Here is a 24,006-nt window from a genome sequence, read left to right as displayed (position 1 = left end):
GTCAGGCTGCCTTCAGGCTATGTGATGATTCCTGATATATGAATCCAGCAGATGCGAGTGCTGAACGTATTCCTGTCTTTGCCAGTTCACTCACTTAATGACCGGTCTAGCAAATGCTCGTCGCTGGGGTCACAGTCTAAGCCTCAAACAACACCGCCTACAGCAACTGTCTGATGGATATTGTGCACAAAACTAGAAAAGTCTTTTAGCGGTTTTGTCATTTAGAGCTATTTTTATTGGTGTTATGTAGCGCCTGCTGAACTTGTTCCACTGGGGTTGTGAGATTTTGTGACTTGCTTTGTATTTTAAGCATGGCTGATTTGGCAACCATGGCATGGAGTCATTTATTTGAGCTGTGGATATGTTTAAAATATGTTAGTTTAAGAACTAATGCCTAGTACTAAATTAGTTGACAAGAAATGTATTTTTTCATACACATTACATACACACAAAGAGGGCGGTCATAAAATGGGTAGAATAAAGAATAAAGAGAGGTTGATAAAAGATAATCTGATTTGAAAGAGATTTCTTCCTCTTCACTTGTTTAGTAGGATTGGTCGCCTCATAAAACAGTTCACTGAGGAAGAGAGTTCAGTGCAGTTCACATACTGTACACACACAAATACACACTCACGTACACACACTTGTTTGAACTGGGCATGCAAAATGAGCATCATTAACATTTTATGTGCGATGAGGCTGCAATCTTTGCAAACACATGCAAATTTGACAACACTACATTCATTTTATACCTGATAAAAAAGTTGCACAGTTGGTGTGAATTATGTATTTGTTAAAACATTAAACATTTAAAAGATTAAATGAAAATGCTTATATGTTTATGCACTACATGTTGGTTATTAGTATTGACTAAAAGAAAATTCAAGATCATTTTACACAGTTCTCTCCTGTGTTGTCGATATCATTGTGACCATGGATCCTAAAACCAGTCATACGTGTCAATATTTTAATATTTACAAATAAAAAAAATCTGAATAAATAAGTTTTCCATTGATCTATACTTCATTAGAATAGGACAATATTTGGCTGAGATACATAATAATAACATTAACATAATAATTCCTTATTTTCAGGTAATGGTTCATCGTTTACCCGAATTTGCTTAGAGTCAGTATGCTGGCCTGTTACATCTGCTCACAGACACATCCTCACCAGTTCTGGCTCTTAGATAGAGGAGATGACTAAATTAATTTCCTTTAAGTAATATTAGGCCGCCCCACACGCAAAAAAAAAAAAAAAATAATGCTGCTTGTTAAAACTACTTGTTTAAAATCAGCTGAAAAAATACAATTCTTGTAATTTCTTTGGCCAATTTATTTGTTTATATGTTCAGCCCACCTGAATTTATAAACTATTAAGTTAATTTAAACGTTTTGGGTTGGGACAACATGAAGGAATTGTGTTGGTCCAACTTCCTGGTTAGGGGATTTGTAGTTTCCAGCATGCTTTGTGTGGAATTGCATTAAGAGAGGGAAATGTTGACTATAAAATAATCTTAGGTGTTTAAAGTTAATAGTAAGACGTGTTAGAGTTTAATCTTCATTTTAGTTTGAAGATTTAGATGATTTTCATGTAATGCTTTTGAGTTTTGAGATTACCACCTTACAGAAGCACCCATGCTTTGGGTGTTGACAGCAAAAAATGTGCAAAAATGCAGCAATAACTGTCCCCAAATTAGATCTGAGATCAGTTTCAATCAACTGTATATGTAACTCAGGAAACATGCTTAAAAATGTCTCTTTTATTTCATTACTTCAAATGAAACTAGAATCCAATAAGAGACTTCGAAATATATGACACATAATAGACATACACAATTTTATCAGACCTTTGAGTTTGTTAAATAAAAATACAAATGTATTTCAAACTTTTATTTGATAAAATCATCTTGGACCAACTCGGTTGTATTTAATTGAGTAAATAATTTTTTTAGTTGGTGGTAAACAAATTTATTGGATGGAAATCCTGTCCTCAGTTAAGTTTTTGGACTGAGTTCATTTATTCATTCATTTTCTTTTCGGCTTAGTCCCTTTATTAATCTGGGGTCGCCACAGCGGAATCAACCACCAGCTTATCCAGTATATGTTTTATGCAGTGGATGCCCTTCCAGCTGCAACCCATCACTGGGAAACAACCATGCACACTCATTAACACATATACACTATGGACAATACCGCATGTCTTTGGACTGTGGGGGAAACCGGAGCACCCGGAGAAAACCCATGCGAACGCGGAGAGAACATACAAAAACTCCACACAGAGATGCCAACTGACCCAGCCGAGGCTCAAACCAGCGACCTTCTTGCTGTGAGGCGACAGCAATACCTACTGCGCCACCGTGTTGCCCATGGATTGAGTTCATCCAATGAGTTCTTTTTTTGAGTGCATGCTTGATGATGAATTTTGATTTAGCCACTAGATTATATCATACCAAGTGAGTGATTGTCAGAAATCAACAGCTATCTAATGCTGTGCCTACTGTATGCTCCATCCATTAAGCCTGACTGTATGCGCAATCCTGATCGTAAACTGTGGAAACAACAACTTAAACAATCTACAAGTTACAATGATTTCAGGAGATATTAGAGTTAAACAAGAATTTTACATTCATTTGACAGGAAAACATTGTGACCATAGACCCCCAAACCAGTTTTAAGTGTCAACATTTTTATATTTACAAATAATAAAAACCTGAATAAGTTTTCCATTGATGTATACTTCATTAGAATTAGACAATATTTGGCGGAGGTACAAATATTTTGGAATCTGATGGTTCAAAAAAGTCCTAGATACTGAGAAACTGATATTTAAAGTCATCTGAATCACATGCTTAGCAATGCACATTAATTACAGATTGAGTTTTGATAGTGTTACAGTATGACATTTATAAAATAACTTCATAGAACAATCTTTACTTAATATTAAATTTTTATATTCAAATTTATATCATTTCATAATAATTCATAATAGTTTTTTGACAATCAATCAATCAATCAATCAATCAATCAATCAATCAATCAATCAATCCTTTTGTAAGAGTTAATAGTTTAATGTATATTTTAATTAATTCTTGAATCAGATTAAATTAAATTAATTAATTATCATTGTATTTGATGGAATATTCTGAATTAATTTATGTATGTGTGTCTAATAAAACATTGGAGCAAAGACAAAATACAGTACAAATCAATCATTTAGTTTTACATGTACTTTTATAAATTTCATTACCTTTTTTGCCCACAGAGCATAATTGACTCCTATATCTGCTTTTGTTTTAGTCAAAATCCTACACAGGAACATCATCATATTTCCCTGTTTCGCAACTCGAGCGGCATATTAGAAGATTTTACTTCTTATGTGGCCCGAATTTAATTAATCTAAAAAATCATGTATAAATATTTCACAGTGTGTTATGGTGAGCAATTTATGGCATTAACAAAATCTAGTTTTGGCAATTTTGACCCATACAATTTATTTTTTATACTTGTGCAAAAAAAAAAAATAATAAAGGTTGTGTGGTCCAAGGTCACGTGTTATATTGAATCAGGACTTACTGAAGGGTTTGCTCTTTTTATGAAACAGCAAATAAGCTCTAGTTAGGAAGGTGCAAGCATTATAAGATATGTATGCATGAATGTTAAAATATATTCTGAATACTAGTAATATTGATAATACTAATAAATCTTGCTAGTTCAAATGCAATACATACAAACCCAACATTTTTCAGTGAATGACCCTAAATGTTTGCAGTCATTATATGGGTTAGCGAATTTTGGTATAGTAAAATTTACATATTTGACATCTTTGTCCTTTACTCAAATATTGCATATTTGTTTTTGAAGACTGTAATGTGCACATTATGCACAGTATATGCATAGTATGTGCATTCTCCTTAATAATATAACTTCAGAAAATTATTCTCTGCAAATTTTAAATAGTGAAATCATATTGGCAGTCAATGTCTATGAAAGCACATTGTTCAAGTCAAATAAACAGCGCTAATGTTGTTTTGAAGTCATCCTTCAATGAGATTTCAGACCAAATATTTAAAGTAGCATGATAAACAACATATTGAGCTAAAGTAGTTTTTTTTTTATTCGCATGTTCGGACTTTCTTCTTAATAATACAGTTTCAGAAAAATAGTTTTTACAAGGCAGCACGGTGGCACAGTTGGTAGCACAATCGCCTCACAGCAAAAAGGTTGCTGGTTTATGCCTCGGCTGGCATTTCTGTTTCCCAGTGATGGGTTGCGTCTGGGAGGGCATCCTCTGCGTAAAACATATGCTGGATAGGTTGGCGGTTCATTCCACCGTGGCGACCCAGATTAATAAAGGGACTAAGCCGAAAAGAAAACCAATATTCTTTAAAATTTTTAAATAGGGATATCAAATTAGCAGTCAATGTCCATGAAAGTACAACAGTGTTCACAGTCAAATAAATCATGCTAATGTTGTTTTGAATTCATACTTAAATGAAATTTCAGACCCAATATTCAAATTAGCGTAATAAACAATATTGAGAGCATTAAAATGAACGAATATGCGAATATAAAACCAACTTCACCTCAATAAACAATATAAGGAGCATGTCACAAGTTGTTACTGTTCAAAAAGGAACAAATGTCTGAATAAAAAAAACAACTTTACCTCAATCCTGGCAGCTTGCATTTTGGCAGAATGACTATGGGGAATACTATGCTTCCTTTCTTGTGAGCTTTTTTCTTCTTCTTAATTTAGTTCTCATCCCAATATAACACAGTCTGATGCTTCAATTAAACTAAAAGACAATTTTGTTCAAATGTCTCCTGCTGACATCACTTTTGGCTATTATTGGATTTGGACAAACAAAAGCAATGGATTGAGCTCACCGGTGATGTTTATGTTCCTGAGTGAATCCTCAATGTGCACAAAGGTAATCCAAATGGACAAGAGACAAACATTTCCATGTAGACCCTGTTTATAATCCAAACTCCAAACTTGAGGACACTTTATTTGGAGTGTGTTGAGAATTTTAGCTTGGTTTTAAGTTAGAGGAGTGACATGACAGGAAATCCACTAGTCATGTGACAGGAAGTATCAAAAATCTTTATAAATATTAAACATACAGTGTTTGTGTCATTGTTAATATGCTGGTTTGGTGCTGGTTTGTTTCAAAGTCTGTGTGGTGCAGCATTAGTCATTAATATTACTCCCCCAGAAGATATAAAGACTAGCCTTTTCAAATAGTACCTGCTATAGGTTCATTTGATGTCACCACAGACACATGAAGTGCACAACAATAACAACAAGTCAAGCTTTTGTGTCGTAGAGTCTTCAGTGTGTCTATACTAAAATAATATAATAAATAAAAATCTAATTAAAATTAATAAATACATACACAGTTAATAAATACACAGTGTAAAAAATGCTGGGTTCCACACAATTCCCTCATGTTAAAATCAATTGTTAAATAAATAGTTTTTACAAATTTAAGTGGCTTAAATATTAAATATGACTTTTGCTGCTTGTTAAAACTACTCATGAGTAGTTTTAACAAGCAGCAAAAGTCATTTTTCGAGTGCACACATACATATAACAATTTTTAATAATAGAATATGTGACACTTGACCACAAAACGAGTAATTTTATTGAAAGTGAGATTTATACATCACCTGAAAGCTGAATAATAATAAAAAAAAAAATCATTGATAGACATGAGTCGGTATGAGTTTTTGACAGTATGATAACCTTGGATAAAAACATCACATCTTCACGGTATCAGTGTTGTGATTACTGCTCTAAAATATGTTCTTTTAAATGTCTGTGTAACAGCATTTCCCCCATTGAACTAAAAATATTTTATTTTAGGAAACATTTACAATATTTTTGGGTGGTTCATTCCGCTGTGACAACCCCAGATTAATAAAGAAACTAAGCCGAAAAGAAAATGAATGAATGAATAATATTTTTGAACAGTAAACATGTCAGGCTAAATAATTTGAATAAATCATTGAATTCTGCTGTTTTCATTAGTTTAAGTAACACAGATGTCTTTACAACACATAAAAAAACAGATAAAAAAAAAACATACACCTTTGGAACGGTATAACAGAAAAATTGAGCAGTTTTAGAACCTTTACTTTTCCAAACCACGGTAAACCTTGTTATCCTCCCATGCCTATTCATTGATGTATATTTTGTTATGATACAGCTGTTTAAAAATTCAATATGTGAGAGTTTAAAAAAATCTAAATACTGAGACAAAATCATCTTTAAAGTTGTGCAAAAGTTGCTCAAATGCTTAGCTATGCACTTTAATAACCAAGTTTTAATATATTTAATATAGGAAATCATTGAGAGTTCTTCATGAACCATGATATGTCCTCAATTTTCTAATGAATTATGGCATAAAAGATAAAACTATTATTATGACCCATACCATGTATTTTTGGCTATTGCAAAAAAATATTCCCATGCAATGTAAGACTTTGTGGTCCAGGTTGCTATAATATACTGTAATATTATATTTAGACATTTTAAATTGGAGGTCTGTATTTTGAAAGTTAATTTACTCATGTGGAAAAAAGGCAGCAGGGTGGCTCAGTGGTTAGCACTGTGGCCTCACAGAAGGTTGCTGGTTGGAGTCCCAGCTGGGCCAGTTGATATTTCTGTGTGAAGTTTGCATGTTCTCCCCGTGTTTGCGTGCTCCGGTTTCCCCCACAGTCCAAAGACATGTGCTATAGGTGAATTGAATAAACGAAACTGTCCATAGTGTATGAGTTTGTGTGAATGATGTGTATGGTGTTTCCCAGTAATGGGTTGCGGCTAGAAAGGCATCTGCTGCGTAAAACATTTGCTGGAATAGTTGGCGGCTCATTCCACTGTGTTTATCTCTGAAACAGAGACTAAGCCGAAGGAAAACAAATAAATGGGAAAATCAAATTAACGCATCCTTGCTCAATAAAAGCATTACATTCTTAAAAAATCATACTGCCCCCCTTTAACGTTTGAATGGTACATGACATGAATATGAACGTGACTCAAATAATAATAAAAATAAACCATCATGCATGATTCAGTAAAGTGCAGATGAGCTGATAAAATGGAAAACTCCATTAGTGCCTCCATTTATTGTGCGGATATGATGGTATATGGACCTGCATTCAAACTGATTGAAAACAAATTTTGAAAAGCAGGCAGTGATGACACAGCAGTGAGGACAGAGAGGCATGAGCCACAGCCACTGGCACTTCTTTAACCCAAATCTGACTCCAGGATTAGGTAGGCAAGCACAACACATTTACAGAGTGCTAAATTTAACATAAAAACTACTATTTTTCTATAAAAAATCTATTTAATTACTCTCAACTGAGTGTCCGAGCTTGGTTGTCGACCGAAGAGGATCTTTTGTATAAAGTTTTTTTTGTTTGGGAAATCCACAACCCACAACACTTTTTTTGTTTATTATGCCCATGTTGTTTTCCCCTAGACTTGGGGCGTAATATGCACGCACACACACATAAAGGTAGCCACTTTCGACCAATCAGCTTTTAGTGAGCAGCGAAAATAAATAATGGCATAGTGGCATACGTAAATAGTATTTGTATTTTCAAAATGCCAGAGGCTATCAAGCATATACAGTTGAAGTCAGAATTATTAAACCCATTTACTTTTTTTTCTTTTTTAAATATTTCCCAAATTATGTTTGACAGAGCAAGGAAATTTTCACAGTATGTCTGATAATATTTTTTCTTCTAGAGAAAGTCTTATTTGTTTTATTTCAGCTAGAATAAAAGCAGTTTGAACTTTTTAAACACCATTTTAAGGTCAAAATTATCAGCCAAAAATTTTTTTTGATAGTCTACAGAACAATCCATCGTTATACAATAACTTTCCTAATTACCCAAACCTGCCTAGTTCACCTGATTAACCTAGTAAATTCAATTCAATTCAATTCACCTTTATTTGTATAGCGCTTATACAATGTAGATTGTGTCAAAGCAGCTTCACATAAAATATCATAGTAAATAGGAACAGTGTAGTTCAGTTTGTAGTGTTTAAGTTCAGTTCAGTTTAGCTCAGTTCAGTGTGGTTTAATAATCACTACTGAGAGTCCAAATATTGAAGAGCAAATCCAACGATGCGCAGATCTATAGATCCTGAACCATGCAAGCCAGTGGCGACAGCGGAGAGGGAAAAAAACTTCACTAATTGGCGGAAGTGAAGAAAAAAAACCTTGAGAGAAGCCAGGCTCAGTTGGGCACAATCATTTTAATTTCTCCGCTGGCCAAACGTCTTGTGCAGAGCTGCAGCCTTTAAATGTCAAATTAAGCTGTATAGAAGTGTCTTGAAAAATATCTAGTCAAATATTATTAACTGTCATCATGGCAAAGATAAAATAAATCAGTTATTAGAAATGAGTTATTAAAACTATTATATTTAGAAATGTGATGAGAAAATCTCTCTGTTAAATAGTAATTGGGGGAAAATAAACAGGGGGGCTAATAATTCAGGGGGGCTAACAATTCTGACTTCAACTGTATATATATATATATATATATATATATATATATATATATATATATATATATATATATATATATATATATATTAAAACCATTAGTAAATCTGATAACGAGCCAATCAAATGAGGTCTTGTGAAGATGAAACTGTGCCCCTGAATCAGGATAGCGGGAGACAGAAGCAAATCGAAAAGTCAGCCAGAAAACATGACGGAGAGGTAAGTGTTGGCTTTTTCATTTTCTCTTGGCACATAATAGTGAAGTGAGGTGAATGTCTGTGGTGTTAGTGGACTGATGCCTCATTCAATATATGTTTGTAACTTCATAAGCATTTGTAATATAACGTTATATATGGCACAAAATAATTAAAGACCATTAAGAAATGTGATGCTTTTTTTTCACTATAAACTCTTAGTAACCTCATGTTCCGGGAAAACTGAAACGTGTGGTGGACGTCAGTCTTGGTAACTTTTATTTCCTGGTTTTGTTCCGGAAATTATCCATTTACAAATTAAGCACTGCATAACATGTATTGACATATTTCTAAAACATTTCTTTTTTTTAATCATGTTCAGTTTTTGGTTAAGTTGTCAGTTTTAGTCGAAAACTGAGTTATTATGCAAAATATATATCTAAATATGAAATATATAAGATTACTCTCTTCTCTCAATTTATATTGTCAAGAACTAATTTCTCTTTTTTTTAAGCATAAGCAATATTCTACTAAATGATAAATGTTCTTCTTTAAATGAAAAATGTAATTATTCTGCAAAATATATTAGCCTGCTTTAAGTAATTGATTCGTGAAGAAATTCTGAATTTATGTACAGCATTCAAGACAAGTATATTTTAAGTAACAGTAATTAAATGACCGAAAAAATTAAAAGTAGTCCCTTCAGTGGAAAAAGTAATTTCATTACAGTAACTAGTAACTTTGTAACTGATTACACCCAATATGTCGACACGGTGGCTCAGTGGTTAGCACTCACAGCAAGAAGGTCGCTAGTTGGAGTCCCGGCTGGGTCAGTTGGCACTTCTGTGTGGAGTTTGCATGTTCTCCCCGTATTCGTATGGGTTTCCTCCAGGTGCTCCGGTTTCCCCCAGAGTCCAAAGACATGCGGTACAGGTGTAGGAGTGTGTCTAGTGTGCATGGGTGATGGATTGCAGCTGGAAGGGCTTCTGCTGTGTGTAGCATATGCTGGATAAGTTGGCAGTTCATTGTACTGTGGCGACCCCTGATAAATAAAGGGACTAAGTCGAATTAAAATGAATTAATAAAATTGGCCGAAGTGTATATGTGTGCTTGTGAGAGTATTTGGGTGTTTCCCAGAACCGGGTTGCAGCTATAAGGGCATCTGCTGTGTAAAAAATATGCTGGATAAGTTGGTGGTTCATTCCATTGTGGCGACCTCTGATGAATAAAGGAACTAAGCTGAAGGAAAATGAATGAATGAATGAATGAATGAATGAATGAATGAATGAATGAATACACCAAAATACTGATTATGAACACTTTCACGTTCAGCAAATCTGTGGAGATAGTAAAGACCACCTACATGAAATCATTCTACAGACGTCTACTTCTAAATGAAATGGTAAAAATGACATTTTAACAATGCTTCATTCAAGCGCTGACACTCAATTTGATGCTGATGGATTGCTATTGTATCAAAAGCGATTCGTTCATTCACTGCTGTGACAAATGAGAGCAGGAACGAGAAATGAGGGATGAGTCGCACGTCATCAGACTCCTTCGATTTATGTCGCCCATATGTGTCTGTCCAGCCCAGAAGCGTTCTCGTTTGCTCCTTATCCGCTGAGCACAATCACGCGGATTGATATTCCGGTGGCGTTTTGGTTGGCATTGCTCTCTCGTCTCATCACATCGCAACTGACCGGGAGGTTTCAGAAGATCAGACGAACCTCATGAGATCTCAAGAGCACAGCTCGGCCTCTGAAGCCTGTTTACGTCCGCACGCTTCAGCACATAATTTATAACCCCGTGGATGGCTGATGGGAAGCTGAACTCTCTTGACTCCACTTGATTGTGTTTGTGTTCCTCTCTTTCTCTCTCTCATCTCCACCTTTTTTTTATATCTTATTCCATTCCTTGGTCACCGCACTGACCCCATCGCTGCCTCTTAGAGCGCTTTATTTGCAAGTCACAGTGAAACGTGAGTCATAGCCACTTCTTTGTGAGTCACTGAAATGAATACCTTGCCGCATGGGAAAAACAGAAAAATAGCTAAGTAACATTTTTTCCACTTCATGGCCTTCTGGTTTTATTCATCTAATTAAAAGGAAAGCACAAGCTTCTGTCAAGGTGTTGGTCCTGAGGTACTGCTTAACTATGAGCCGGTTTGTCAGAATGATTGGCTTGTTAACGCAGTTTGATAACACCATAAGGCTGCTTTCACACCAGACGCGGGAGCAGCGGGTTTTCTGCTTTCAGATGGATGGTGTTTTTGCTCGGTTCTGAGGCTCTGTGCTGAAAATGTTTTGTGTACAGAGAGGTTGTTATACTCATTTATCGTTTTTTTTTTTAAGTTTTGATATTTTGTATTGAGTTATGAATGCAATTTCCGCAATAATGAAAGCCCCTATTTTGCATTATAAGGTCATATTTTGGTTTTGGGGGTCTCAAACAATAGGTTGATATGCATCCAAGGTCAAAAAAACATGTTCATTGTCTTAAAATATGCATTTAATTTTACCTAATTATCCCAACGACTCCCATATGATTTGTTCTGCGATTCATTTGTTTCCAAACTCCTCCTTAGCATGAGGTTTCTCTGCTGTGATTGGTCCTTTGAACCCAGTCTGAGAGAGAGAACTGCCCACCACGTCTATGAAGTAGCAGAGTACATGACAGCCAAATGCAGGAATGCATTAAAGAAGGGGTTCTTAATGTCTAAATTAAAAGGTCCAAATCTGAATTTATATTAAGGTCAAAGGTCTGGGATAATTGATAATACACTTGTTTTTAAATAAAGTGTCATTTGCAATCAAAACTACTGTGGCCGAGAGAGCTTAACGCGCTGCAATTTAAGAAAACACATGCAATCACAAAAAAAAAACTGCAAATAAAGAAACAATCTTCATCAATATGACAGCACACGTGCTGCAAATTGGTCACAACACAAACAACTGAAGAAACGAGCTGCAAATCAATCACAACACAAACAACTGAAGAAAAGAGCTGCAAATTGGTCACAACACAAACAACTGTAGAAACGCTATATATTGGTCACAACACAAACAACTGAAGAAACGAGCTGCAAATCAATCACAACACAAACAACAGAAGAAAAGAGCTGCAAATTGGTCACAACACAAACAACAAGAAACGAGCTGCAAATTGGTCACAACACAAACAACTGTAGAAACGCTATATATTGGTCACAACACAAACAACAGAAGAAAAGAGCTGCAAATTGGTCACAACACAAACAACAAGAAACGAGCTGCAAATTGGTCACAACACAAACAACTGAAGAAACGTGCAGCAAATTAATCACAACACAAACAACTGAAGAAACAAGCAGCAAATTAATCACAACACAAACAACTGAAGAAACGCGCAGCAAATTAATCACAACACAAACAACTGTAGAAACACGCTATATATTGGTCACAACACAAACAACTGAAGAAACGAGCTGCAAATCAATCACAACACAAACAACTGAAGAAACGAGCTGCAAATCAATCACAACACAAACAACTGAAGAAACGAGCTGCAAATCAATCACAACACAAACAACTGTAGAAACACGCTATATATTGGTCACAACACAAACAACTGAAGAAACGAGCTGCAAATCAATCACAACACAAACAACTGAAGAAACGAGCTGCAAATCAATCACAACACAAACAACTGTAGAAACACGCTATATATTGGTCACAACACAAACAAATGAAGAAACGAGCTGCAAATCAATCACAACACAAACAACTGAAGAAACGAGCTGCAAATCAATCACAACACAAACAACTGAAGAAACGAGCTGCAAATTGGTCACAACACAAACAACTGAAGAAACGAGCTGCAAATTGATCACAACACGTGCAAATATCTACATAACACAACGGAAATGTTTCAAGGGGACCCAGAAACATGACGTACCCTGTTGAGATATGGATGTGTTATTATCATAAATATGAGTTATTATGGGTTTATTATGTTGTGTAATCAGGATATTAAAATAAACGAAAAACAACTCACTTTTCAAAGACCACAAATCACTTCACTGAGCAGTCACGGCATAATAACACATCCATATCTCAGCAGGGTGCTTCATGTTTTTGGTTAATTATATGAAAATTATAGCTGCTAAATATCAGTTGCTTTAGATTTGGTTTAGTCAATTTGTTTATTCGTTTTGATTCAGGATTTGACATATACTGCAGCTAGCCACCAGGGGGCGACTGAAATGCTTTGGCTTCACATGTTTTTGCCACACTTGTTTTACCCAAGGTTTACTTTTTAAACTCTCTGCGGCCACAAAAAAATTCCAAGGTGCACAGCGTGAAAACAGAAGTCATTAAAAACTGCTGAAAAATTAGGCTTTGATCGACACTCAGCCTTCTGAGGTGACAGCTATATTCTATAATTCAGATGCAAAAGTGCCATCTGATTTTCTTTTTTTAATGAGCATTTCCTTAGCCTCGTGTGTTTATGATTACACTATAAAGGCAATGAAAAAAATCTTTACCTCCTTAAAAGTGAAATTACTGTTCTTACACATATGAGCCTTATAAAATTACTCATTTTAGAAGAAAATATCACAGGTTTTTGCATCTGAACTCAACTTTTATTGATATTCTGTGCTGTGTTTTACATGCCACAAATCATCACCTTGGAACTTAAAGGTTCTATCTGTGTTCTGAATGATTTTGAGATATGGAACTTTGAAGTTTTTTGCATTCCATAGAGCAAATAGTATGTGTGTAGCATTTGTTAAAAACATCCCATAATGTAAATAAGTTGTCATTTAATAAGAATGTCAATAACTCAATTATAAAAATAAAATGTATATAATTGCTGAAGCTCACTGTTTGAAAGAGGTCTGACACTGTTTACCTCCTCAACCCATGAGATGAAGAGGATGCCATGTCAAGACCTGCTCTAAATAGCAACTCTTTGATGCCAGTTCTCGTCAGTCCAACTGAAGTCAATGTTTGGCTTGCTGTCATGCCATAAAGTCCATGTCTAATAGAAGAGGGTGGGCAGATAAGTCAAAAGTCCTATCATAACAGCAGATAAGTTCACATTTACGCTGTGACAATGTAAATCAATGTACTGCCTGACACCAAAAAATATTTAGGCCCAACAATTAAGATTGATGTATTCTGATTGCATATGAAATTACCATCCATTTGGATTAGATACGTTTAACATAACGGACTAATAAACTTTATGTGATTGATATTTGTTAGGTAAACCTGTATGAAACAATTAAGAACAAGCTTTTAGTTAATAATATCAATACATTCAATGTGTTTTCAATGCTTCTTATTAATTATTGTGTATTTTTAAGTAAGCCAATATCATAAAATTTAACTAATTGGATCTGGCTTTTTCTACAGCTAGTTATTGATATCTTTTAACAGGGTAAATCTAATAGTATTTAATTTTAATGCTAGATTTAGATTGGATCTGACAACATACATTAAAAATAAAATCAAAAGATTACGAACAGTTAGATAAAAGTTTTGTTAAAAGTTGATTTTAATTGCTGGAATGTTCCACAATTTAAAATATTATTGATTTTACCCTCTTTTCTTCATCTGTTAAGCTGCTCTGACACAATTGTTATCACCTGTAGTATTTTGGGATCATTATGATCTCGATAGTATTTCTTTCCCTTCTCTCTGTATCTCACTCAATGGGTGTGGCCAGTGATTATCACATGGATGTGGTGATTGGTCTGGAAGAGTGACTCTTGCAATAAAGACCCTCCAAACCGTCACTTCAACACCACTTTGTGCCATTGTGTCGTTACCTAAATTAAAATCATTCATTAGTCATATTATTCTCCATTGTTCGTTTGATTGCTAGTGTTGTTTTGAGTGGGTGTTTCCTATCAGAGTGAAAGATGTTTTATTATTTCTGAGATTTTCCAGTTTTTGACCACTGCCTGTTTAAAGACCTTGATTAAGCTTTGTGAATATGGATTTTACTATTTGGAAAAAAACTTTTTATACTGTATATACTTTGTTTTTTGTGACTTTAGGAGAAGTAGGGCACTTGATGCCATTTTATTTCATATCTGTTTGTATTGTTTGTAAATACTGCAGTTTTTGTCCCATAGACTTCCATTCATATACTTGCAAATGCGACTGGAAACGCAAGCTCGTTCGACAAGTTTCACAATTCGCTGCATAGCAAAGTTCAAACATGGTGAACTGCGAAATTGCATCACATGACTGCTTGAAACCAATCGAAGATCAAAACATGATCTCTCTGAATAGAAATATAAAATATGGACCAATTGCTCACTTTTTAAATGTCTAATCATCTTGTTTAATATTACTCCTTCTTGCAGCACCGTACGACAGAATTTAGCATGCTCAAACACTAGCGTGACCACGGCATTAGGCAATTATTTTTGTCTGTTTGTGTTAAAAGTTATTTAACAAAATGTGTGTTTTGTTTATTATATTGGCCTTGACCTTCCCTGAAGTGATTCCCAAACAAATCTTCCCAAAAAAATGACTTGACGTCATTTTATTTCATATTTGTTTGTTTTGGATTTGGTTAGGAAGTTGGGCAAAGTAAATTGTAGACTATTTTATTTGTGTTCAAGTTATTTAACAAAAGGTTTATTATTTTGGTCTCGATGGTCCCTGAACTTTCACTTTGTCCCTATCTCTGTTGTTCGAAGCATTATTTATACAGTTGTTTCACTCCATTCATATTTTCTTACTCACACAATAACCAACCCAATTCTGTTACTGCTTAACCCCTAGAGGTCATAACACACAGTGTTTCCCCTACCATTATATAAGGGGGGAGCTCCGCCCTCCCAATGTCTGTACCCGCCCCCCTTGAAGGCACGCTAATTGTATTATCTATATAGTGCCAGATCACAACTTCTTTTAATAAACAAGCTAAATAGCCATATGTAATATCTTATTTACACAACAGCATGTCATTTCTGTTCTGCGCTCACGTCACAGCAGCTAAAATACAGATGCAGACATCCCAAGTCTCCCTGAAGTTCTGAGAGTCTCTCGCAAATGCCTAGTGTCTAGTTATGACCTCTCCGGAAAGCTCTGCATGTCTTCTGCAAATTTATACCGGCTCTGTGATCCCCCAAAATTAAATGAAATATCTCGGAAATCATGGTGACGAGAGTGAAGGAGCAAGGAAACAGATCGCGAGAGGCACAGTCATGGTCTAAACATTACATTTGTTAGGTTAAATGAATATAGTAAAGATATCGCGAGTGCAAATCCCTCTCTCCCCCTCTCTCTCATTGAGTGATCTGCTGTCAGTAGTTGGAGACGAACAAATTATTTGAATGGTCTTGCATGTATTTAGGCCTTTTTACATATAACACATGAAAGTTCTGTGTTTTGACAACATTGCAAGTCTACTAAAAGCTGGCTGGAATTATTATATTAAACTTTTTTAACAGAAATATTTAATAATATAACTTCTTATAATACACTCATTGTTTTAATAAGAAGTAGTTTATGAGCCTGTTTCCTTTTAGTAAACAAGTATTAGATTTATAGATGTGCATTTGAACTCATTTTCATCTTTCATCATTTGCAATGTTTCCAAATTGCATTGTTTGTCATTTTCCTGTGGCGGTTCATTCCGCTGTGGCGGCCCCTGATAAATAAAGCACTAAGCTGAAGTAAAATGAATGGATGAATTATTTTCTGTAAAGCTGCTTGTGGCCATGACATGTTCACATCTAAATTTTTATAGGAGACGTGTTTAATAAATGTCTCAATAAATTGCCAGACGTTTCTGACTTTCCATACCAAGAGTCTCAGGAAATGTTCGTACTGAAGCCATTAAAGATAAATTGCAGTGACAAAAGCTGCACAGTTTGTGAATAAAAGATTTCTATGTTAAAAATAATAAAAACATAAATGTTAATTTATAATTTACAAACGGTTGTACAGTTCAAATAGTTATTAAAAGACCATGACTCCTTCTGTCAGTGTGAGTCTGAACAGCCACGTTGCGTCGTGCCGCGTCACACCACAACCCCATAACTGTAAACCTAGGGAAAACACTGATCTACATTATAAAAGGGCTATATATATATATATATATATATATATATATATATATATATATATATATATATATATATATATATATATATATATATATATATATATATATATATATATATATATATATATATAAAATGAGAGACTTAAAACAGCAATCTGCATCATTATCCCAGCATCACACCCTATAACTGCCACCTTGGTGGACTTGAATCAAAGGTCTTTGTCACAAAGAGTTACAAAATTAATTTACTTGAAGCTGTCTGGCCTCATAATACTGTACATGTTATGAGTAGCAAACAAAGATTGTTCAAGTGGATGGAGAAAAGAAAACATGCATCTGGAAACAGTTGTACGGTTTATTTTTGCCGTTTTCTGCCAAAAATAATTCTATAAGTATAACATGGATATGATTCATATGTCTAATACCTCCCTGTGGGTTCAACTCTGTGTAACAAGAAAATGAAAATCAGCTGTTTTATATTGTCTTTAGAAAACAATATGCAACTGCGTACCCAACAAACACACTCCAATCTCAAAATAACATAACACATCAGTTAAAACATGATTAAATATTCTGTTAACAACATTATTATTTCATCGGCATCGATGTGGCATGCTCAAAAGATATATTCAGCTAAAAAGTGAGGAAAAGCTTTCGTAAGGCATTTGCATCTTGTGTTGGTTTGTAGAAGAAAACCAGTGGATTCCTCTGGTACCTTTTTCTTTTTTTTACAGTGACGAATCTGGAGGCAGAAATAACAAAAGGTCAGTAGATGTTCTACTTTTTGCATCTCCACACATCCTCTTTTTTTAAAAGAATGGCCCAAATCAAAATTACTGTCTTTAACTTCCACCTGAAAGCGCGGTTGTAAGTTGCGACAATTGCAAAGCAGCAACAGAACAAAAGCCATTTGCTGTAATTGAGATGACATCTGACATTTTTTCATGAACTTCTTCCTCTCTGACATTTTTCAATTTAAACACATGGGTAGTTGACAAACAGGCAGTCATTTCTTTTGTAAATATAAGAGGTCACTAACTTCCTTCATTGTATTTTGGTTGCTGTTCTTGCATTTTTACAGAACTGTATCTTAAATATGTCCTATGGTGTGACAGGAAAAATTATAATTATAAAAAACCTCTCAAAATGACACACAAATAGCATGAGAGTGATTTATCTTCATTGTTGGACACTTATCTTCAAATATTCATTTCAATAATTATTTTTTCTGTATGACTTATATTCAATAAATCACACTAAAGGACATTTTATAATATTTTTATTTTTATAATTTTATAGTGGTATAAAAATTTTAAATGTTATAAATTCTGAGACAAAAACTTCAGTCGCTTGATCTTGAATGTGGGAAGTTTTCTGTGGAACTACTGAATTTAATATAAAGTGTCATACTAGAAGACATGGTTTTCAATGAAAAAATGTATCAACAAATTAAATGTATTTAAAAGAGAGTTAAATAAGTGGTTCAAACTAAACCAGGTTTGTGAACACTGACTGGCATGCAGTTTTCTCTCCTTTCTTGTAATGGTAATGCTTTTTTGTATTTATGTAAAGAAAGAGCCTAACCAGGGATTAAGGCTGCAAATTAGCTATTGGTTAGAAGCCTATGGGCTCTATTTTAACGATCTAGGTCTAAAGTCTAAAGCGCATGGCGCAAAAGCATTAAGGACGTGTCAAAATCCACTTTTGCTATTTTATGGATACAAATACAATTTGCACCCTGGCGTATGGTCTAACAGGGTTGTGCTTATTGTGCTTGAGTTATGGGCGTGTTTTAGAGTATAACGTGCATTAAACCAATGAGTGTCTCATCTCACATCCCCCTAAGAGTCAGTTGCGTTGTGCTGTGGCGCATTTGCTATTTACATGGGGGTTTTTGTAAGTGGAAAAACTGAACGCTTCACTAGCGAGAAAACAGTTAAACAAATCCAAAACCCAAATATCCAAACACACGTCCTGTTCTTATGCTTCATATGGTGATGCATATGTCTCTTAAACCCAACAGGTGTTAAAAGAAATATAAATATGCATAATAAATAATACTGATAATAATAGCTAATTATTATTTAAAAACTGCTAATTTATTCAATTGTCATGAATAAAGTGAAAAAGCCTCTGAGGTGAGGCATGGAGGTAATGGTTTTAATATTTATGCTTCTATATGTATTTTATATTTCATAATTATATTATTTATTTAATATTTAGTTTTTATATTTCTATAGAAAATAATAATTTTTATAACATTTTAATCCTTTAATTCTCTTCATATGTAAAGATATTTGGGTTTAATGTACATCCTGTCTGTATTAAGCAACGTGAAAGCGTTTTGGACTTGCATAGGCACAAGTAACGTGTTCTGAGCTAGACTTTAAACCAGCTTTTAGTTGGTCAATGGTGCAGTCTATTTCAGTTCTTCAAAATATCAACACACCAACAATGTGCCTTAACACACCTCCTTTTTAGACCAGCACACCCATGAGTCCACACAGTGGCGCAAATGTATTTGGTATTTAAACAACGTGGCGCAAAACATGAAAATTAGGGTTGCGCTGGTCTGAAAATAGCAACAAATCATGCAAAACACGTCTTGTGCCTTATTGTGCCTGGTGTATGAATGTGTAGCATTGGCTGCTTTAAACTGTAGCAATGTTACACTGCATTGTCCCTGTTAAATAAACCAAAAATTAAATTGAATCAAGTTCCTATGTTATTAGGAACATATGGATGAAAACAATTATTGCCATTGACTAAAATAGCCACTTGTAAAATAAGGCCTATTTATGATTTTTTTATTTATTTATGAGTTGTCAATTATTGGACTGTGGTTGAGACAGACACATCGTAACACTGTAAAAAAATGCTGGGTTGCATAGAATTATTTTATTTTGTTCCAACACAAATCGATTAAGTTCACTTAATCGTTTTTACAAATTTAGTTGGATGGAACATAAAGCAATTAGGTTATCCCCAAAAAACTCAAGAGTTTTGTTGATTCAGCTCATTTTAAATAAGTAGTTTAACAAGCAACAAACTGTTTTTGAGTCTATGTTTTGAGATTTGGCTAAAAAATGTAACAACGCAGCAGTTTTTATAAGAAATGTTCGATGGAAGACACAGAAATGTTCAATCCTTTACTGCATTACTAATGACATTCATGTGTGTCAGTGAAAATACAACATTACTCTAATAACCAATACACACAAACATGTACCGTGTATCTTTAGAGCATCACGCAACCCTTCTTCTTGACCTTGGTGGGCTGTGGGCAGAGCACAGCGCGAATCGCCTCATCAAACACTGTTTTTAGCCCTCTCTGAGTGAGGGCCGAACACTCCAGGTATTTTACTGCATCTGTTCACACACAAACACACAAGTCGGGGTTAATAGCGCATCCTCTTACACATCACCTCTCATCACTGCAAGGCTAGTTTGTATGCAAGCCGAAGAAGATCTGGCCTGTTCAGAGTGGGATACTTAACACCAGATGTCTGGGAGTAATAGGTGTGCATAAATCTGTCATATCGGAGCGTGTAGGAGGGCCGGCCCATGTGTTCTCCCAAATGCTCGTTCAAATCACGCTGAGAACAAATTGCGTTTAGCATCTAAATCTGTAGCCTGATATGTAGTGCTCTGTAATTTTGTGCATTCAGAGACTATGTGGTAATTATATGTTACAAAGGAAGCAGACAACAAACAGTGTTTGCATGTGTCTTGTATCTTTAGGCCAATTTCACAAGAATTGTTGTGGGAACTGATTAAGTATGAAGCTTGTCAGATGAATACATAAAATGTGGGATTAGTAAGATTTTGAATGGATTGGCTGGATAAAGTATGCATATCAAAATAGATACACTGTAATTTATTCTTGTAATGGCAAGCAGGTGGCACGGTGGCTCAGTGGTTAGCACCGTCATCTCACAGCAAGAAGGTCGCTGGTTCGAGTGATGGCTGGGCCAGATGGCGTTTCTGTGTGTAGTTTCCACCAGTTTCCCCCACAGTCCAAAGACATGCGCTATAGCTGAGTTGAATAAACTAAATTGGCCATAGTGTGTGTATCTGTGAATGAGTGTGTATGGGTGTTTCCCAGTACTGGGTTGTGGCTGTAAAGGCATGCACTGCTTAAAACATATGCTTGAACGCGCTTTATTTTATGTGGCCGACATTTTAAAATACAAAAGCGAGGCTGCGATGGGAAGAAACCGGGAGGTATAGGATCAGCACTGTAAACATTGCAACAACATGCTGTGGACTAAACAATTAAAAGCATATTAAGACACGCTTAAGTGTCCTTCTAGGCTTCAGTTCATGACACCAGGTAAACAGCATGGGGACGCTTCCCTGTTTCAGTCTATGTAATTCAGCGAGCGATAAAACACTGCAGTCATCTGTAGCACACTCTCGTGTTGTCTGTAATAGTGTGTCCCGGTACTGAAATTTTAAATACAGCCATTTCCCATTAACATTTAAGCACTATTGAGTGTGTTCTTAAACACAGCTGATTTGCCATAGTATTCACCAGTGCTCAACAGAAATTACTGTGATTGGTCATGAAGGTTATCAGTTCACCAACTCTTCACCAAGCGCAAACACAGATCCAGGGACACTGGAGTGTTTTAAAGCCGCGAAGATCAGTCGATTCATCAGCGGATCGCTCATCTGTGTTTGCACTCGGTAAACATCAGTGAAGTGCAGTGAACTGATGACCTTCATGGCCAATCAAAGTCATTTCTGTTGAGCACTGGTGAATACTATGGCAAACCAGCGGTGTTTAGGAAGACAATCAACTGCACCTAAATGTTAGCGAGAAATTGATGTTTTTTTTGTTTTTTATAAATTTCCGTACCGAAATTCAGTCTCGTGACAAGTCTAATATAGTGAAAGATTCAGTTCATTTACTTGAGTTTGATAAATGCTATCTAAAACGTGTTTAGGAAAGATAACGTTAGCTAACTAGTGCCTTTTACCTTAGCTGAAAATGAGGTCCGATATCCATTTTTATTTTTACTAACCATACAGAACAGGCCTTCATATCACTCGGAGAGTGGTGAAATGATACATTTTTTGTCACTTTATCTTCGCTGATAAGATATACAGCGAGGTACACAACAAAACGCCATCATGGATGCCATTCCTGTATGTCTCCAGATGATAATTCTGGGTTTCTTCCCACTACAGCCACGCTGTTGCTTTTAAAATGGAGGCTGCGTGAAATTAGTCTATAGCTGGCAGCTCTAAAATAGAGACTAAGCCGAAGGAAAATAAATCTACAATTCCACAAGGAGAAATTAAGTCAGAACTGCAAAAGAGTCGATAAATTTGCTGCTTAGAATTCAGGTTTATTAAATTACTTTGAAACTATGAAATTTCACAAAAGTTGAAAAAGAAAAGTAATAATTGTTTATAATAATAAACTCAGAAATCGATCATTAAAAAAAAAAAGTAATTTCATTTTTGATTTTTTCTTAAAATGCATGTCTATTTCTCAAAACTGTCAGCTTAAATCTCCCAATTCTGATTTTTTTTTAAATATTTAAATTCACAATTCTGAGATAAAAAGTTGCCTTTACTTATTCCATATGGTGGAAAATAGGCATCCATATATTTCTAAATGTTAATATAGTTAAAACTGTTAATATTGTTAATATTTCTTAGTTTTGTTTTTTATGAAATCCCTGATACAGATATTTTTTCCAGGATTCTTTGTTAAATAAAAAGTTCCAGAGGACATAATTTAGCTAAATAAGAAGTTATTTGTAATAGTGTAAATATCCTGTAGCGTTTTTTGATTAATTTAATGCATCATTGTTGAATAAAAACATTATAACATACATAATAAGCCTTGAAAAAAGAAAAGTGATGTGAGTAATATTATCCAGTGATACAAAAAGGACAAATCCAGCTTTGGCGCCTCACCTATTTCTTTGGCCAATGCGAGACCCTGTGGGTAAGTGATCGGTGCCAGTTTCTTCTCCTTCAGCTTTTCAATGGTCTCTTTCTCATCTCTCAAGTCAAGCTTGGTGCCAACCAGGATAATTGGAGTGGAAGGGCAGTGATGCCTCACCTCTGGGTACCACTAGAGGGAGCAGAGGAGCAGATCAAAACACTTCATTCTGTGCTGTTTATCAGTCCATCTCTAGACTAGATACAAATACAACCTTTCTCTTTGTCTTCTGTAAAATAGACCAACATTAAACCTATTATAGAGAGCTTCTTTCTGTTTTAATGACCAATCCCACAATATCTTTGCAAGTTTGTTATACAATACAGAATGGCCTGAGAATTCATGCTACCTTGTTTCACTTCGTTTTAGGATATGCCAAGGTCTTTTCGCTGAAAAGATCTTCTCAGATAGCACTAGCTGAATCACTGGTTAAAGCCGAGCACATAAACAATGTCAGTGCTCTCTCAGAAAGTGTGAAAAATGCAGAGTAGAGCAGATAGAAAAAAAAAAAAAAAGCTTTGAAAAGGTGTGCAAAGACTGCTGCACTTTTCAAGGTCCGGCCTCTGAATGTTGGCCTTTAATCTGACAATCACAAATACCATTGTTTCCATACACAAAGCAGCCCATACAGTCACACCGAGCAGACCTTGAGTGGTCAATGGATGTTTCCATAGCAAGTCCACAGTGTTCTTGCCATTCAAACGGACTTAAAGAAGCTTAAAATAAAGCAATCATCCAGCAACATACTGTTATCTTGTGAACACTGAAGTTAAAGTAATCAGAACCATACAGTAAGAGCTGACAAAAAACAGACACCGTACAGTGAGCTATAAAGTGGACATAAAGGATTACTTTAAAAAGATATACAGTACTACAGCATAAACGAGTACATCTTATTTTGAAATTATTATTTGTATCCATTTCTCAGTGGATATAGACAAAATAATTATGGTACATTTTAACAATTTAAAACAGTTTATTAAACAGTTAATTCAAATAAGAGTTTGATCGCCTGACATCATTAGGAATAGAAATACACTCACTGGCCACTATTTTTGAACAACTGCTTGTTAACGCAAATTTCTAATCAGCCAATCACATGACAGCAACTCAATGCATTCAGGCATGTAGACATGGTCAAGACGATCTGCTGCAGTTCAAACCGAGCATCAGAATGGGGAAGAAAGGTGATTTAAATGACTTTTGTGTCATTGGTGCCAGACGGGCTGGTCTGAGTAATTCAGAAACTGCTGATCTACTTG

General features: G+C 35.1%; 1 protein-coding gene across 1 annotated transcript in view; it reads right to left on the bottom strand.

Annotated features, from left to right (window-relative positions):
* Positions 1-17,122: 17,122 nt before the first annotated feature.
* The window catches only part of rac2 (Rac family small GTPase 2), a 35,340-nt gene continuing 28,456 nt past the window's right edge, over positions 17,123-24,006 (bottom strand). Inside the window, 3 exon segments of the mRNA XM_056453556.1 lie at positions 17,123-17,527; positions 20,015-20,154; positions 22,717-22,876. Of these exon segments, the coding sequence (XP_056309531.1) occupies positions 20,024-20,154; positions 22,717-22,876 (291 nt within the window). The 3' untranslated portion in view covers positions 17,123-17,527; positions 20,015-20,023.

The sequence above is a fragment of the Danio aesculapii genome, chromosome 3 (genome assembly GCF_903798145.1).
Source record: "Danio aesculapii chromosome 3, fDanAes4.1, whole genome shotgun sequence".
In the NCBI taxonomy this organism is placed as follows: Eukaryota; Metazoa; Chordata; class Actinopteri; order Cypriniformes; family Danionidae; genus Danio; species Danio aesculapii.
This window is presented reverse-complemented; position numbering and strand designations above follow the sequence as displayed.